The 18,312-nt window shown below is 42.9% G+C and overlaps 2 protein-coding genes across 22 annotated transcripts in view; one reads left to right on the forward strand and one right to left on the reverse strand.

Annotated features, from left to right (window-relative positions):
• The window catches only part of C18H12orf43 (chromosome 18 C12orf43 homolog), a 29,475-nt gene extending 24,867 nt beyond the window's left edge, over positions 1-4,608 (reverse strand). For 8 of the 10 annotated variants that reach the window (XR_012676412.1, XR_012676407.1, XR_012676408.1 and 5 more), the window contains exons 1-6: positions 4,448-4,608; positions 3,899-3,944; positions 2,955-3,053; positions 2,219-2,292; positions 1,805-1,895; positions 1,055-1,426 (exon numbers count right to left, since the gene is read on the reverse strand). Coding sequence is in view for 2 of the 10 variants with exons in the window: in XM_075167359.1 (XP_075023460.1) it covers positions 1,078-1,426; positions 1,805-1,895; positions 2,219-2,292; positions 2,955-3,053; positions 3,899-3,944; positions 4,448-4,589 (801 nt within the window). In the remaining 8 variants the exon portion in view is untranslated. The other 2 variants (XM_075167359.1, XM_075167358.1) reach the window with 2 other exon arrangements.
• A 3,700-nt stretch (positions 4,609-8,308) lies between these two features.
• Positions 8,309-18,312, forward strand: part of LOC142090104 (E3 ubiquitin-protein ligase RNF185) — a 71,434-nt gene continuing 61,430 nt past the window's right edge. The window contains exons 1-8 of one of the 12 annotated variants that reach the window (XM_075167459.1): positions 8,754-9,479; positions 10,691-10,798; positions 11,405-11,923; positions 13,106-13,227; positions 14,300-14,531; positions 16,148-16,166; positions 16,811-16,923; positions 17,463-17,517. In XM_075167459.1, the coding sequence (XP_075023560.1) occupies positions 14,350-14,531; positions 16,148-16,166; positions 16,811-16,923; positions 17,463-17,517 (369 nt within the window). In that variant the 5' untranslated portion in view covers positions 8,754-9,479; positions 10,691-10,798; positions 11,405-11,923; positions 13,106-13,227; positions 14,300-14,349. The other 11 variants (XM_075167465.1, XM_075167467.1, XM_075167460.1 and 8 more) reach the window with 11 other exon arrangements.

Genomic DNA, 18,312 nt, shown 5'->3' on the forward strand with positions numbered 1-18,312 from the left:
AGTCAGAACTACTGATACCCAACAATCTTAAAAACAGAAGAAGAGTATTTATCCAATAGCAGTTCATTTCCTGAAATACTGGAGCTAAAGTATGAACAGACCAAGAGGCATACTGAAAATTACCAAAACCCACTGTATTTTAGAGAGTCAAAAGTCATAATCAACCAAAATAAGGACTGAAACGCAGTGACTTTCAAGTTAGGCTTAAGTCCTTCCTGTAGCACTCTCATAGCATTGATCACCAAGCAACTAAAGAGCCATCTTCAGCCAACTTTATCTCTGCTGGGGGAGCCATCTGAATACAGCAAGAAAGCCACTGTTGTACAAAACCTGCCAAATTAAATAAGACTAATACTGTAGTAGAATTTAATAACAAATGCCATAAAAAAACTACACATGGAAAAAAATTTCAAAGGACACAACTTGAACAGAACTACCTATTTATAACAATCCTGAAATAAACTCACTGCACACTCTGTTTATATGCAGGGGCCCTGGAGAGGTGCAGATTACAGAGGAATTAGTAACATGGCAGGTTTCAACATTAGATTGTTATGATGATCACAGGGAAAAAAAAGGGAGCCCTGATATCTGACAGAATGCTTTTGATAAATGAGTCTCCCACAGGCTGGAGTTATTCTTGGTAGGCATTTAGGAGGAAGCAAAGAGAAAAAGGAGTTGATCACCTGTTGCCATGTAAACCAAATTCAATTCACCATATACTTTCTCCAGGACACAAGATTTGGTTTCACGATGTGAAGGAACAGACCAGGAGGAATGCAGCTATGATTAAATCCCTCTGTCACACAAGCCTGTGCACAGTATTTAATCCTTTTACGCTAGGTCTGCATAAGCAGCAGCATAGATAACTGCTGTGGTAGGAGAACAGTGTTCCCTTCCCCAAGGGATGCCAACAACATAGGAAGTCACTTAATTAGACTCTCAGGCCACTGAGCTTTTAGAGCAGAAGCTTTGCCAATTAATTTTCCCTCATCTGCAGCAACTCTTTTTGGTATCTTTTTTTTTTCCAGCTTCCTTCATCCATCATAATCACCTGCCATTTGCAGAGCAAAATCTTCATTCTCTTTTTTTCTTCTTCTTTTTCTTCTTCGCAACTCCTGGCAACACTGAGTTCTCTGTACGACTGCGGTCCTGTCTCTCATGCTGTCCATTTGCAGACACCAACTGTGGCAAATCTTTGCTAATCTGGTCACACTCTGCTGGGTCTATTATTTTCTCTTGAATATTGTACTCTCCCCTAATTTTCTTTTTCTTCTTTTTTTTCTGGCTGTGCTTTACATAACTCTGACTCTGATCCTGGCTGGATTCCTGGGACAGTGCAGGAAACGCACTTTGCTTCAGAATGTCTGCGGCTGACACAGCGGCCTCCTGGTACTTTTGCCACTCTTGGTCACTGTCCACGTCACTGGAAAGGTAACAAAAGGAAAGGAAGTTATGTTACACTTTTGCCTTGAACTCACGCAAAGCACAAACAGCAGAGTAATCTAAGATGAGAACACCTGATAAACACCCAGTGGCTCTGGGACTCCAATAAGAGCTAGCATTTAACCAGTTTGAAGGCTGAGGTGTTCTTTACACATACTAGGAGGGGAAAGAAACATTTCTAGTTCCCCGGCACTAAAAAAAGACACACACAAAAAAATCTGCTCTAGTCAAATATAGGCATCATAAATACACACTTCTCAAGCTCTTCAGCTTCCTATTCCCTTGCGAGAGTCCCAGCTGCCTCTGAAAAGTGGGCTGCAATAGTACTTCAGGAGCAAAGCAGCTGACAACACCTCACCTAGAGCTAGATGGCTGTCTCCTCCTTGCTGCGGGGCAAGGCTCTGATTTCCCACAGTCTCCTGGGACAGAGGAAGAGAAGAGGCGAAAACCTGAAATATGTAAAAGGGAATTTTAGCCATGATAAAACAGAGGTGAAAACAAGCAACAGCAATCTCCCTAGGAAGCTTCACTGCTGTTATTGTATTGCTGTAGTGCTTGACAGCAATTATTTGGGACTACCTGAGAGGAGTTACGGCACAGAGATCACAGCTTCAAAGTAACAGCGTTCACAGATGCTAACAGAAATTTTTCTATTGCAAATGCTTATTAGTCAGTCGGGTGTACAACTGGCAATGGACAGGATCCATTCCACTTGTCACCATTTAACTAACAATGTCACAAAACAGCCACAATAGCTGTGACTAGAACTCACCATCATCTGCAGAGTCAGACTGTTGCACAGAACTTTGTGAAGGTCCTGATGAGTCCTTCAAGACAGTGATGAAACTAAACAGAAAACCCCAGTTATATCTTAAGCAGCTTTGTGCAAACTGAGCTAAAGTTTGGTATTTCTAAGTAACAAGACTATAGAGAGATGTTACATAGCTTCTTACTTTTTTCTTAATAAAGCTGTCTCACCTCCCTGCTTTCAGAGCAGACCTTGCCTTCTCTCCTTAGCAACGCATGCCACAAGAGTGACTTAAAAGCAGCGTTTCTAAAGCCAACTCTAAACACCAGGAATTCTAGTTCTCCAGCATCATATTCACACAATAAATAAAGACAGCAGCAGTCCCAACAGAGGCATACTGCCAGCACAACCCTGAATCAGGTATTGGTTTAGGTTGTAAGAATAAATGAAAGATTCTCATGCTGGCCTTTAAATGATGAAGTGCTAAGGCACACAAATTATACTTTTCCCTCCCCACAACCCATTCACCACAGAGGCAAATGCATAGGGAGTCTGTACCAGAAGGGCACAGCACATGGGCCAGGTTAGTTCACAGAATATTGGAAGTTTGCGTTAAATACAGGAATGAAGAAGACAAGAAGAGAAACAAGTTCTCCATATCCACGTTGCACTCAGATCTTGAATTTCCTGGTTTTAGCACGCAAAAGCAACAGTGTACTTGACCCATAGAACAAACTTTTTTAGTATTGCTTGCCAATACCCGTCTAGCATTGCTCCCAGTTTCTTCGCAACGTGTGCTCTGAACTCTGGTGTCGTCTGTAGCTCATTTCCATCCTCATCATGACCGTTCGCCTCACGTCTGTTTAGAATAAGAATAACGATTATCTCTTTCAAGGCCAATAACATCTGGTGCTCTTGCTCAAACAGGAGATAAGGGACTGTAAAATCTCCTACCCTCTAGTAATCAATTCATACTCGATAGGGAAGACTGCTAAGAAAAACATAAAATAGCTCAGTAGTAACAGTTCAGTTGCCAAGAGAGACCTAAACATTATTTAGCCATCTCCATCATATTTAGTAATTGGATGATTTTTCTCATTGAAATAGCCTACAAAAGCAAATAAATTATGTCAGGACATCCCTTCTCTTGCATTTAGTTCCTGCATATGTTGCCACAATTATTGCAAAACCTGTCCCAGGAGAGAGGATTTTATTAAGTTGCCCGACTAAAGCCTTTGAAACTGAGCCTACAGAAATGCTGCAAACTTAGATAGGACAGTATCACCACCATTGCAAGGCTCCTAATTCAGGTGTTGTTTTCTAGCTGACAAGCACTTGCCTTTGCAATTGCAACGTTTTTTGAAGAAAAATAATTTTTTTTATATGTAACTGTACTATTCGTTCATGGGACACTTGCAGAGTTGGGAGATTTCTGACACTTGGAACTCATGCTGTAACCGACCGCAGTAGTAAGTTTTCAACTTCTGTATTCCCTCGCTGCTAGAAGGATGAGAAATGTACTTAAAAAACCTATTAGCTTTTTAAGATTTAAGCATCATTTCAGATTATGGTTGGACTAGTTCCTAAAACAGAATAGGCCCTTTCCAGTAGGCGGTATCACAAGGCATTAACTGTAAGTAGCACAAATACAACATACATTGTTTCTTCAGTGAAACGTAAGTCTGAAACCAGAAGCAAAAATACCTTAGGCTAGGCTGAGCAGGCTGTAACCAATCCTTTTTAAAGCCACCTGACAAAGGAAGTAGCACAGGCAAGTTTAAAAGAGCTGTGACCAGGACCCCTTCTGGCACATGGGATTTTCTAGCACAAAGAATCACGCCTGAAAGACAACCTACGCCCACCTGCGGGGGGAGACAGTTATGAGGGGAAAGGGAAACTTCCCCTCGGCCAGGCTGCAGCAGACAACCTGCCCGGGAAGGGGCTCTGGCCCCGGCAGGAGGCCGCGCGTCGCCACGACACAGCCGCCGCCGCAGGGCCGCGCCGGGGCCCCCCTCCTAGAGCCCCGCCTCGGCTCCCCTGGACGCCGCCGGCTCCGACACCGGCTCCGCGGCAGAGAGCTGCCCTCGCCTGACCACCGCTCCCCCGGGACAGCCCCGGGGCAGGAGGAACCGCGGAGGGGCCCGGCCCGGCCCAGACCGGCGGGGAGGGGAGGGGAGGGGAGAGCACAGCAGGACTCGCCGCCGCTGCGGCGGGAGGGGAGAGAGCAGCGCCTCGCTGGCCGCCGACCCTCACCGCCGCGCGGCTCCGCCCACACCGACGCCGCCGCCTGCGCAGCGCAGTCCCAGGCGGCCTCCCGGAACCGCGCTGCCGCCTCGCCGCTGCTGTCCGAGTCCGAGTCTGAGTCCAGGCCCGAGCCGCCCCTGGGCGCCGCCATCTTGAAGGCGCGACAGGCGCGGGGCGCGCGGGGCGTTGTAGTCCAGCCGGCCGACCGCGGGGCATGCTGGGGGCTGTAGTCCTCCAGGGCAGCCCCCGACAAGATGCCTGCGGCGGGGCTGCCCGGGGAGAGCGGCAACCCCCGCGGGCCCCGATGGGCACCTCCACCCGAATGCGGATTCTTCACTCCTTCGGAAAGTGGCCGGGTGAAGGCTGCGCTCACGGGAAAAGCGGGGGAGCGGTTCGGGGGAGCAGCGGTGCGCTGCGGGTTGTAGGCCAGGTCTTCCCAAAAACCAAGAAAGCCTGGGAACGAGCGTATAAATGGAAGGAACCGCGAGGAACTGGCTGTCGTACACAGAATTGTGAGATACGGTGAAAAAGGAATATTTACGCTGGATGTTTGTACCAGCCTCCAGAGGAGAGCAGGGCAGAGGGTGCTGCCGGGGCTGGTGCCGGTGCCGCCCATGCGGAGGAACCCCCGAGGGGCAGGAAGGGGACCTGGGCGGCCCAGCCGCTGTTTCCCACTGCCCGTTCGTTGGGTTTGTGCTACTGGAAGAGCGGTGCCCACGGATGGGCAATTGCGGAAAGTAAACACGGCTTGTTGTCACGTCCATCTATGGCTGAACAGCCTCCTTTCACGTGTGCCATACAGGCAATACCTTAATGTTTCTCTGAAAAACACACCAGTGATACAGAAAGCCCGTGCTGCTTTTGTGTTTGTAGAGAAAGAGAGAATGCTTGGCATTAAAGAATAAGGATGTGGAAAGAGTGAACGACTGTGATAAAATCCTCAGCACTTCACCACATTTTGTGAGATGGTAATTTCACTGCTTCAGAAATACTGACTGACAGCACTAAAATTAAGTTTTTGGTGGAGAGTCAGACATTCTTATGTTGTAGACAGCACAGAAATCTTCTACCATGAAAGCATCAGATAGGATGGGATCCATCTGCTGTACGAAGCTATCTTTCAAAAGTGGGTGAGAAAAGATACTAGACACACAAGATTCATAAAGATATGTAAAATGGATCAAGCAAAAAGCATCTAATTCCCCCACCTCTGGCAGGGCTAAGAAAACATGCACCTCCTCTGCCTTTTGCAACTGTTTTGGCTATAAATATGGAATGACAAGTTCCAAGGATAACAAACTGACCTCCAAAAAGGCATTAAATCCTTAACTTAAAAAACCTGAAGATTGCGTGGGAGATCTTCTCTTTAGCACCCTTAACCAACTTGCCTTGGCGGATCTTTCATCTTGGCTTAATGATATTCTTCTTAATGATATTCCTTCTAACTGGCCGTTAGAGGCATGGGGATTTCTACAACAGATTGTGACCGTGTTTCAGCTCCAGTATTTGCCTTCATGGATATCAAGTGCCAGATGCTTCAAACCATGTTTTACTCAAACAGATCAGGCAAAGGTTAGTGTGCTTACAGGCCTACTCTCTGAAATATGGCAGTTTCCAGAGATACAATGCAGAAAAAAACAACAAATGCATGTCACACCAGAAATAGCTGTATGGTCTCCAACCTTTCTGGTGTGGTATTGAAAACAGAAAAGTGAAATGAGCAGAAGCTCTTGGAAATGGCTCTTGCTGAACAAAGGCAAAAGGCCACAGACAGAGAGGAACTCTTTCGCATGGAAATTTCAAGGAAGGAAGAATATTCCCAAATGTGATTTAATACTGAATTAAGATACCATTGGCTTGAAAACACAATTAACAGGGAGAAGTGGTGAGAAAAATACTGATAAGAGGTTCAAGGACTTGGATTCCTGATATATGTATGACTTTTGTAATTAAGAATTTTAGGAGGGGGTTTGTGTGTACCATATATATCAACATTATGTGACTTAGATAATGAAAAAATTAATAAAGTGACTTATTCTCATGCACACCACGAGAATGAACTGGCAACCAGGGCACAAGGTTTTTCTAACTCTAAGCAATTACTGGCTACCAGCTATACTGAAGAATGATACGCATATCACCATTAGAATATACATAAATATAAATGATATTTCAATTCCCATTATGCAAGTGATATATAGCTCTCTGAAAGCTGATTTCTTAGCTTCTGAAAGTATTCCCTTGCATCACTTATTATTGCCATTCAAAGTAATTATTCTTTGCCAATGGGAGTAAATCTGAATGTCCCACGTATATTCTCCAGCTGACCTACTGTTTTAAATAAGCCTGTTCCCCTCCTATTAACCTTACTGTAAACAAGATTAAAATTTTCATTCTCTTCTTGTACACCACCCTTCCCATTCATCCAGTCTTACTCATTGCCTGTCTCTGGATCTTTTCCATTTTAAAAATAAAACACTTGCTAGAAGTGGAACAGCAGTACTGTAAGTAAGTCGCTATAGAAATGCATAATAATATAATTCCATTCTTCTGAGACTTAAAACATAAATAAAATATTAAAATTATCACTGGGCGGTGAAAATATCCCCTGGCTATGTTGTCTATGGCAGTAACTGTATTTCTTTTCAGGTTGCTTTAGTTATCCTATGATATCCGAACAATAAAGACTGTTCTGAGCATTACTTATTCCCACGATTATAATACCAAAAATCAACTCTTTTTTACTTTTTATCCTGAAATTTTTTTGACTCTAGACATACATGCTGACTAGTCTAAGCTGATCCAAATTTCAAAAGCTCATCCTTGTTTTAATAAGCATCTGGAGGATACCATTTATACCTTTGGGGCCTTGTTAACTTCTTTTTAATCTGATACTACACTGAGATTTTTTCTTGAATGCTGAAACTGTGCCAAACCGTGCTGCTTTACTGTCTTGTTGAAAGTGAGATAGCCTGCTTTGTTAGAGAAATTTTCACAGACAGCAAATACACTGCTAGTGTTGGTAGGACAGCTTTACAACATGTGTCCTAATGCCATAAGCACTATCATTTTCAGATACTATCTTCATCTTCGGCTCAACTACAAATTTTCCAGTGTGATACATCAACATGTATGGCAATTCCAGCAGGGCTGCTGGAAGACCGCTTTGACATGGGTTTTGCCAAGCCTACGTGCTACTGAAAGCAGTATGGAGGCTCGGTACAGCTGTGTTTTTATATTGCTGAACACTTCCCGGCTTGCACGTTCCAACCTTCATGCTAGAGCTGTGTAGTCTCAGGCCACCTCCGCCAGTAGATAGGCCTCAGACAGGCCTTGGTCTCTTTCTGATAGGTTCCCTTGGCACTAACGTCCCTCCACTTCTTTCCTGAACTATTCTCTCCTAAGACTCGCCTTTAGTGGGAGACCTTGGTTTAGGATTCACCCATTCTCCACTGAGCAAAACAACACGCACTTTGTGCTGTTTTCTGGCTCAGTGTCCTCAGAGCGGGGACAAACCCCTTCAGACGTGCCTCCTCAGTCACTTTTCTCAGCTGCTCTCTCCTTCAGGGGACACCAGGTCCCCTCCTCTCCCTCCCTCTTGTCCCTGTCTTCGTGGTTTCTCACAGCTGTGTAAATACCTTTATAAAGCTCTCTGTTCCCACCCTGGAGATGCTCCTCTGCTCTGATCCTAGTGCTCTGCACACACGTGAACAATTTGTTTCCCTCAAAGCTGCCGCCTGCCTGCCTTCCTCCCTCCCTCCCCTGCTTGGGCCGAACATTCGCTGCCGTTGACGACTCTTTCCAGGGGCAGGCGTTTGGACGCGGGCCCCGCAACACCTCGCGATGAGCAGGCAGCAAAAATGCAATGGAAACGGAACTAGCGCAGGCAGGCGTTATGGTGGTGGCGACTGAGCACGGAGCGGCTCGTACCGAACCGGTTCCCTCGCTGAGGTAGCAACCGGCCGGGTGTCTGGCTCGCGGGCCGGGGGGAAGAAGGGCGGCCTGGCAGCGCTAACCGTCCTCTGCCCGGGGAGCCCCGCCGCCCCCCACGGGGCACCCCGCGCCCGGCCCGAGGCGCCGCCGCCCCCTTTCCAAGGAGCCGCCCCGCGGGGCGCGGCGCGGGGCAGCCCGGGGCGCGGGGGAGCCCCAGGCAGGCGGAACGCGGCCCCGCGGCCCGGCGCGGCGGCGGGGAGGCTGGTCCCTTCCGCCGGGGCCGGGCTTCCGGGCGATCAGGTGACGGCGGCCGCTGGCGGGGGAGCGGCTCCGCGGCTCGGGGCTGCTGCGGGGGAGCGGCGAGACCCGCCGGTGAGCCGAGCCGAGCGGATCCCGGCTAGGGGCGGAGGGTGGGGGGAGCCGAGGCTGGGCGGCGGCTTTGAGGCGCGGAAGGAGCGGGCCGTGCCCGGGGCCGAGCCGTGCCCGGGGGCCGCTGCAAGGCCGGAGCCGCCTGCGCCCGTTTGAAACGAGCGAGGCGGGGGCGGTCGAGCGGGGCGGGGGCGCCGCGGGAGCCCCGGCTTCGGCCAGCCTGGCTCCGGTCCCGGTCCCGCAGCCCCGTGCCCCCTGGCAAGCCCGGTCTGCCGCCCGCGCTGCTGGAGCTCCGGCCCGGGGTTCGCCGACGCCGCGGCGCGCAGGGCCCGGCGCCGCCCGCGCGGGTTTTCCTCCGAAATCCCCGTTTTTAGCGGCCTGCCGGTGCCAGCCCCCCCTCGCTTTGCGGCAAAGCTGAAGCCCCCTGCGAGGAGAAGCGCTTGTTTCGCGTTAGATAAATGGCTCTAGCTATGGTCGCTAAGCGTTAGCTTCTGGTACATGCCTTTTTAATTTCTTTTTTCTGCTGGGAATTGCTTGCTACTTCTTAAACCACATCATAACTATTTTATTTTATTTTATTTTATTTGTACATTTTGCTGCTAACCTGTTTGGTTAGCCCACTTAAAGGGCATTTAATGTTTTACATACCACTCCAAACCAGGAAAATGCTCAGGCACTATTACCCAACTGGTTATATCAGTTTTCTTTTTTTTTTTTTCTCTCCTTTGGACTGTATGAGGTAAGAGGATAAAATCTTTGCCTAAAGATTTGTGCGACATTTTCTTCGAGTCTATATTATACTTTTATGGAATGGTTAAAAAAAAGAATTACTTTAATCACTTGCTTTTTTTGATAGTTTGTAACAATGTCTTGCATTTGTGAGGTATATTGAATCCTTAGAGTTGCCAAAACAGCCTTTCAGCAGGGCTCTTATCCTGGAAGCAGCAGCTGTAAGACAGACGTAGGTTGCAGAATCCCAATTAATGAAATGAGGCCAAGGAAGGACACGTTAGTCTGTAAGGCAAATGGCTGATTTTGCAAGACCAAGTGATCACGCAAACTTGTATGTTGGGACCACTTTATGGTAGTACTACAAAGCGGGTACGTGACGCTGTACAGGTTACAGGAAGTGCAAAGATGAACTCAGAAAATGTTTTCGAGATGTTAAAATGTAACATGTTTGGGGGACAGAATACAGTAAAAAGGTAGTGAGAGATAAATGTATATTTAATAATTAACAGTAGGACTTCAGTCGTGTATTTGCTAAGAACATCTAAAAATGACTGTCAGGAAGTAAGTGTACTTTCTTCTAGGCACTGTCAACAGTTGTCAACTAAGGTTACCTGTTTGCTTTACTTGAAGTCCAGGCAATCGTAATAGGTTAAGAATCAGATTTTTCTTAAGCTTACGAGTGGGTGTATTTATATAAACTCTGAGTGATATTTTTAGATTTAGATAGAATTTCTAATGTTAATATTTCTTCTATAAAATTTGTCATATGTGTCTGAAAATTACATTGTCACTGTAGTGATAAGAAAAATAACCTGACAAGTTTTCCTTTTGATTTAAACAGCAAAAAGTTCAGAAACTAAATCAGGACTTGTTTCAGAAACAAGCTAGATTTGGATTATTTCAATTTCAGTAATCTTAGGTAAAGTAAGATTCATTAGGAAAGAAATATGGGAAAGTGTCTTTCTAGCGGAATTTTACATCCAACAATACTACTCTTTTTATTTCATTGTTATGTATTAGATACTGCAAAGAGGAATAAACTTTGGGTTTTATTAATAAACTAGTCAGAGTCCTATATCCTCACCAGAAATTATTCTCATTCCTCATGAAAGAAGATTAAAAAGTAAATACTTCAAACATCCTAATGTTGTAGTTCTACAACTGTTTCATACAGACGACATTAGCTTCTAATTTATATTCCCTCTCTGTCTTTCTCAGGTTGAATTATTGTTCACCAGCTGTGTCGCCAGTGGATTTTTTTGCTCTAACTTATGGTGGAAACTATCCCAGTCTGTCTTGAAGTGTTTCTCTTGTATTTTTAGTCAGGTCAGTGTACTTTGGCAAATGCAGTCATTTTTCATTTGCTCAGTTCAGAAACGTGGTCTTTTACAGTAGCTATTTGGCTTGCATTTTCCTGCAGTTGCTCTGACTAGGTTTATAGATTTAGTGTTTAAAGTATTTGAGTAAAATTTCTTTCTTATTGTCTGTAAGTGAGATTTATACACAGTACATAGGCCTTACCAGTTTTCTGCACTTACTTCTTTTACGGACCGCCTGTGCTCTCAGTTGTCATGCAACTTTCAGGTCCCAGTGTGCCATCTGCTTCTCAGCGGTCCAGTTTCACCGTCTCTTTCAGTCATGCTTATTCTTTACGCAACTCGATGGGATTTGTGCTGGATCCCTAAACATGTATCTTCACTTCCATGTCTTCTTCACACTCCACCACACTTTTTTTATTTAGGAAGACTACTTGAAAATGGGTTCTTTGTTTCTTAACCATTCATCTGTTGCCACTCTTGATTCTTGGATGTAGTAAATGTCAGTGATTCAGTCCTTTTCAGAACAACCTGTTGGGATATCATAGGGGTCATGATTTAAAGGAAATAAACAGTTTTTAAGTAACAAAGATACTGTTTTCCTGTAAATATCTAGAGAGCAAAGAAGCAAGAAGAAAAAAAGGGAAGATCTTTGAATGCCTGCAGTTAGATCACAGCTGATTTTTATATCCTTTCACTTGTTTTGTTTGCTACTCATCATGCGTCTAGGGTTGATTTGGAGACCTGATCCTAAAGGACAAGGGTTTGGCAAACCTGGATTGGCATCTCTAAGTTCTGTTTACTTAACCCCAAAAGTCGTGTTATATACCAGTGTACTCACAATATTCCTTCTGAACTCTAAATCAAAATGAAAATGGGGTTGGTTTGGCCTGTTGTGTTGTTGTTTTGGTTTTTTTTTTTTTTAAGTTTGTGGTTTGCTTATGGTTTGTTGGTTTTGTGTTTTTTTGTTTTTTTTTTCCCTAAAAAGTTTTGTCTCAGAGTGTAAGTAGTTCAAGTGACACTTCAACAATTTTGAGCTTGTTCTACACTCGGAACAAGTTGAATTTGCAGTTGAACTTCTATTTTAGGATTCACAGGCTACGCTCACAAGTGACACAATACATGATTATCAAATGTAAGCTTGGTCATTGGATGCTCTTTCGTGCTTGCTTCTTTGTATATGTGCAGTGTGATTTGCAGATGAACAGACCTCCACAGCACTTGTTACAGACCTAGTTATGCTAAACAGAATTCCAGGGACAAGAGCAAATGTTTGAGAAGGCTTTTCAGAATAAGATTGATTATTTTTATTGTTGTCTTTTAGTATATTTTTGATATTTTAAATTTGATTTTATCCTAACAGGTCATTAGGCCCAATCAGCCTATGGAGAAATAATTAGGAGAGGATCCCAGTACAGGCTAAGGAATGATCTTCTTCTAGGAGAGTAGATTCATTTTGATCCTGCTTCTGTCTCAGCCATCTTTATTCCATCACATTACTGGTATTCCTATGGATTTCTCGATTATCCTTCTTTATAACTTAATGATTTATTTATTTTTCATAGTTACTAAAAGCTAAGGGTTTTTTAAGTAGGTATTTATCTTACACCTTTTTGATGATTTTATCTTTTTGATGAGTCTCCAGATTTCTGGTGTTAAATATATGGAATTTAGTTTGGAAAAAATGACCTTTTTTCCCACATTGGTTTTAGGGACAAAGAAATTCATTTATTTGCCTCTTCTACATGCTTTCCTTGTGTTATATGTCAAGATATAAGAGCCAGACATTTCTTGTGCCCATTCCATAAAATGATGCTAGTGTTTTTTACAATGTGTTGAACTCCTTAGTTTTGAGGAGGTTTTCTCAATTTTGGTATTAATTCCCAATATTTTGATATTAATATATATAGGTCCAAATTGGTAAGTTTTCAAGCATTAAACTACTGAGCAAGATAGGCTGAAGATTCTGGTAGTAAGGATGTGTGAAAAATCCAAGCATCTTTAGCATATAGTTTGTGGGCGGGCAGCATTTCCATCTGCCTTGAACTAACATGAATTTTAATTTTGTACAATGGACTGTATTGCTGCTGAGTGTAAATGAAGTCAAGGTGTGAAATGCAAAGAGTCAACAGTGCTGAAAGCAATGTATGTTAAAGTACAGCGTCTGTGAATACAAAGCTGCCCTTCTGGGACACTGTGCAAAATGATGTAACTGAGTGAAAAAGCTCTGCAAAAATATATTTCACTTGCTGTAATTGAGTGTCTTTGCTGCAATACCTTCATGAGGCTTGAGTATGATGCTTTCTTGACTGTGCAGTGGGATTGTATTGTATGAAAAAAGCTGTGGACAATAACAGCTAGAGATACTGAGGTTTTATTTTGCTGCCCTGCACCTGTGCTTCATCACTGCTATAAAGAGCAGACACTAATGCTTGTGGGGTAAGTTTGCAAAGAAATTAGTTTCTGAAAAATTCAGGTTGCCCTTTTAAAATGCTTAACTGTTTGTACACTTGCAAAAAGTTCAGATAATCACCTGTTTCTTTCTCACAGCCTTATCTAAGTATCCATATCCCTGCAGCAGCAACGTGATGTCACAATGGAATATTTTAAACATTTTTGTTTCAGTGAATTAATTTCTGTAACTGCTGAAACTCTCTTAGTTCTTGGACTAAAAATCTTGTATTGGTAAAAGTGTTTGTTTCTGGAAATGTAAATGCCTTGTGCTGAGTCTCAAAGTTTTAGGTACTGTGGAATTTGCTTATCAAGGAATTAGACTGTAGAGGTTGTTGCTACTGAAATAAAATAAATGGTGTTCTTTGATAAATATGATGATGTTAATGAGAGGTGAAAGCATATAAGTAAAATTAAAGCACATTAAAGTAAAATTTTTAATACTTCTGCATTACTACTAGATTAGAAATGTTTGATAGTTTGAAAGTACTAGAAATGTTTGATAGTCATATCAACACACTGCTGTGATAGCAGCAATATACTGCTGATGAGACAAATCAAGTACTAAGCCACCTTTGCTTGCCATTATTATCATTAATATTCCAAACTAATGAGCATTGAACTTAAAACTACGCATTAAGTCAGTCTGTCCAAACTGTGAATTGCTTCATGATTAAATCCTATTTCAGGCTGCACTCACAGTTATAACTTGCATTGAGTTTTTGGAAGAGCATGCATGACTAGGTGAGCTCATTCTTCTCATAGCAAGTGGCATTTATGAGAAAATACAATGGTTTTGTTTTGGCTGTGGATCTCAGTTGCTTATCAGTAACTTTAAAATACAGGTCACGTATCAGCCAGGTCATACTACAGGACTTTAAAGTAGCTTAGTTTCTAAAAAAAGATCCCTCTTGGTTATGTTAAACTAAAACCATCAACAACAGGATTCAAGTGCTTCTTAGATAAATCACTACCAGTATGGAACAGGACAAGAATGCAATGTTATAATGCCAAGAAGTTGTTTGTTTGTTTTTTTTGTTTTTCCCTTTCTCACTGCTAGGATTCCAACAGGAGAATTTTCTTGACCTTGTGTCTGGGTGGGTCTTGAGGATGGCAAGCAAAGGACCCACAACTTCTACATCAACAAAGAACTCCAGTACTGGAGGGACCAGTGGCAGCAGTAGCAGTAATGGTGCTGGGGACAACGCTAATCAGGACAACACTTTCGAATGTAACATCTGTTTAGACACTGCCAAGGATGCAGTTATCAGCTTGTGTGGACATCTTTTCTGGTAAGTACTCAAGCCCCCACAGATAAACCAGAATGCTGTATATCCCTCTGATCACATAAAAGCCCATGATTTTTATAATTCTAGATGTCAAATAAAATGTCTTGTATAAAATGAGTAAGGACCATGGTTTTGGTTTAGGAGCAGTTTGGTTTTGCTCCTCAACTGTTTTTCTTTCCTCATGTTCCAGGTTTCTTGCATCTTAAACTTCCTATACTTCTGCATTATTTTATAACAGCAAACAAACAAGCAGCCCCACATAGACAGTTCAGTGTTCATTGATACTGCTTGGTTATGTGTGTTATTTTAGTTGTGCTTTCTGGTCTAGCACAGATACCTGGTTCAGACCTAAATTCCGTTCTAACCTGTGCATACCTAAACCTGCATCTGAAACTAGGTTCTGGAGGCCAAATTGTAGGTTTTGTAATTCCTACAAGCTTGCTCTTTTTTCCTCTGAAACCATTGGAAAAAAAAAGTAGATAACAAGCTTTTACATGTGGGCTATTTCTCTTTTCCTGTGGTATTGCAGTTGTAATACTAACTTCTCAGTTCTTTGATCTGACTTGGAAATGTATTGCACAAATATTATAAGCATGCAGCATTTCTTATGTGGGTAACTTGGTGTAGAATATACTTTCTTGAATGTTAAGAAGTTATTAAGGATTGACATGGCCAAATATTTGGGGTTTATTTTACACAGTAGGCTAAATTATGCTCTTTAATAAAAAGAGGCCTAAAAGAGCATTTCTTTTCTGTGTAAATGTACGTAACATCTGAAAATCCAGGTTTTTATTCCAGGAGGAGATGGAAAATCACTTGCTGATGGCATGTTAAGATAAAATTAGATTAAATTATTGCACAAAAGGATTTTAAAGAATGGAACCTTGAAAAATAGCATGTATCTTGTCTGAATAGTGTTGTCAAGACTACTTTGAAAGCAGATGCCTGCTTAGCAGTTTTATCTCGTAGCTTGCTTGTTTGTCTTTGACCTTTTTTAAGTTGCTAGATTAATTTAATCTTAAGAGTAGTTCTGTATAATGGGAATTTGTCTGCCCTGAGCAACTGGGTCTGATCTCAATAGCTGACCTTGCTCTGAGCATCAGGTTGGACTAGAGGCCACCTGAGGTACTGTCCAGCTTTACATGATTCTGTGAATGTGGCTGGTGTTTTAGCTAAATGTCCCTTGTGTGACTTCTTTTAAGATCCTGAAGTCTCGTTACTGATGTCTTCCTCATTTGTGTCTTAGCTCAGGGATATCTTTTCATGGTATCAGAAGAGAAAATCTGTACAGTAAACACTAAGATTAATTAAGCCTCTGTATGGGCCTCTGGTGTGGATGAGGACCCAGGAATCAAAGGTGATGTGCAGAGAATCATGTTATCAACTTAGATTGCATAACCTGAAAAGACCAGTGGATATCGGTCTTGGGCTGTGCTTTCAAAAATTATTTTAATGGGAGGTTATGGAACTGGCCCAGCTGGATTCCAGGATTCTGTTGTCTCCAAGCTGTGCTGTCCGTGGTACACTTTATACATTTGTCAGATTGAGTTGTCAGTAACTAATTCTATTTTCCCCTCTTTTTCTGCTCTGTGAACAAATTGTCCTGGGAATGCTCACAGTTGGCCTTGTTTACACCAGGTAAGACAGGTTTCCTTTTACTTTGTCTTTCATCAGCTCCTGTTACTCAATAAAGCCCTTGGTTCTCTGGAGTATCCCCCTCTTTTCAAATGCGCTTTTTTCTCTCCAGGGCAACCGCAATGTGCTAATGCAACTTCATGCGCAACACCTTGCAATCTGCTCTTTCAGCAAAAAGAAAACTTGGATTCTGTTCCACTTGCCTCCCACTTTTGAGTTTCTTAAATACTATGTATTCCCAGGTTTGTTAGGAGAATTACTGTAGGCAGGTCACAGGGGTTTAGTTTGCAGGCTTCAGTGCTGAGTGTACTTCTCTTTGCATATGTAGTGTTTTACATTGTGGTACAATTACAGAAAAGATAGATGAAAGGAGGGTATCTACACTAGCCCTTGGCCTATGCAGGACTGTTGGTACTGTTTATTTCTTCGTATTTTACTCCAGTGCATTTCTGAAGCAAGTGGATCGTACCAGAATGATAGCCAAAATGCCAACACTTTGGAGACTACTCGGTGCTTATTAAAATGTTTTGCTCCTGTTTGGCTTTCTGAGAAATTGCTAAAGTCTCTCTGCCTGGCTGCAAATGAGGTTTGCATGTTGTTGTTTTCATGGTCTTTTACTAGTTTTCTTGTAATTTCCTTTCTTTTAGTGGCTAGAGACCAGGCCAAACAGACAAGTGTGTCCTGTATGCAAAGCAGGAATCAGTCGAGATAAAGTTATTCCTCTGTATGGAAGAGGTAGCACTGGGCAACAGGATCCCAGGTAAGAAACCTAAATGCAGCTAGTTTTCTGTGAAAACTGAAGATGAAACTTCAGTTTAAGGTCGTATGATTAAACTATCAAAGTGCTGGATTCACAATTTTAAATACTTTGTGAAAAGACAGAACTCGCATTTCTGCCAAATAGTTCTGGCTTTTTCAGGGCCTAGGTTTGCACACCTCATTTCTTGTTCAACTGGCAATTTATTTGAATTTGAATTGGGTGTTAATTATCAGTTACAAGTGGCAGGTTGCAATGAATGTTATCAGTCTGGAGAAGCTTATATAAAATGTTCATGTCCTTAGTTTCTAGCCTTTGCAATGGGACTTTGTTATTCAAAAGTGCAGTATCTTAATTCAGTGATGTGATGCTGAAGGTTCATATAGCTGGGTGGTTTACTCACTCACAGACTACCTCCAGCTCTGCTGCAGCATGGCCCTGTGAGAGTGTGCTCTGTGTTTGTTCTGCCTTATGAGCCAGGCTATTGCAGATACTATTGTCATGTATCCTTGCACTTGAGCTAATTTCACAACTTCCTGCAGAGAGAAAACACCACCACGACCCCAAGGACAGAGACCTGAACCAGAGAACAGAGGGGTAAGTGAAAAAACAAGCTTGAGCAGATAAGTTGTTTTTATTGATGGTGGTATTTATTCATCCTGGAGGACATAATGCGTGCATGAGATCCTGTGTGAGGATCCTACAGCTTACATTTCTTTCTCATCCCCAGTAGGTGGTTCATGAATAATTGATAGCTGCTGTGTGGCAGAAAACTCCATTCCTATAGTACTCTTTAGCATCCCAAAGAATGGGCTAACTTGAATCATGCTTCATGAAAACAGTCCTGTGTGGCATCACTGGAAATGCTCTTCTTCATACTTGATTGTTCTCCATACATAAATGCAAGGAACACTTTGCTTTGAAAATTCTTCGTGGAAGTATATTTCCATCAAACTATACCTATCATGGAAATACATAATCCATGTGTGAACTTACTTTTTTGGCACTGACACCTGCTTCTAGCATCTCTGTGGGATATTACTGTACAGACAATGTAGATAACTGTTAGATAACACGTTAATTTGAAGAGGGATCTGAGGTTTTGTTGAGGAGATTACATTGAGTGAATGTAAACAGCAGCTGGCATAGCTTGAACAGACGTGGGAGGAGCCAGTAGGACAGACCACAGTGTTCTTTAGCATGATGGCAGTGAGCATGACCTGATGAAACAATTGCATATTTCCATGTAACTCAGTGTAGGGTCCTTGGAGAGCATTTGTATACCTCATGCTTCAAGCAAACAACTCTGCTGAGTGTGATTAAGGAACATTTCTGTATTGAATGTATTGGGATCCCAGTTGTTCTCTCTCACTGGGGAGTTGCCGCCTTATT

The sequence above is a fragment of the Calonectris borealis genome, chromosome 18, assembly GCF_964195595.1.
Source record: "Calonectris borealis chromosome 18, bCalBor7.hap1.2, whole genome shotgun sequence".
Lineage (NCBI taxonomy): Eukaryota > Metazoa > Chordata > Aves > Procellariiformes > Procellariidae > Calonectris > Calonectris borealis.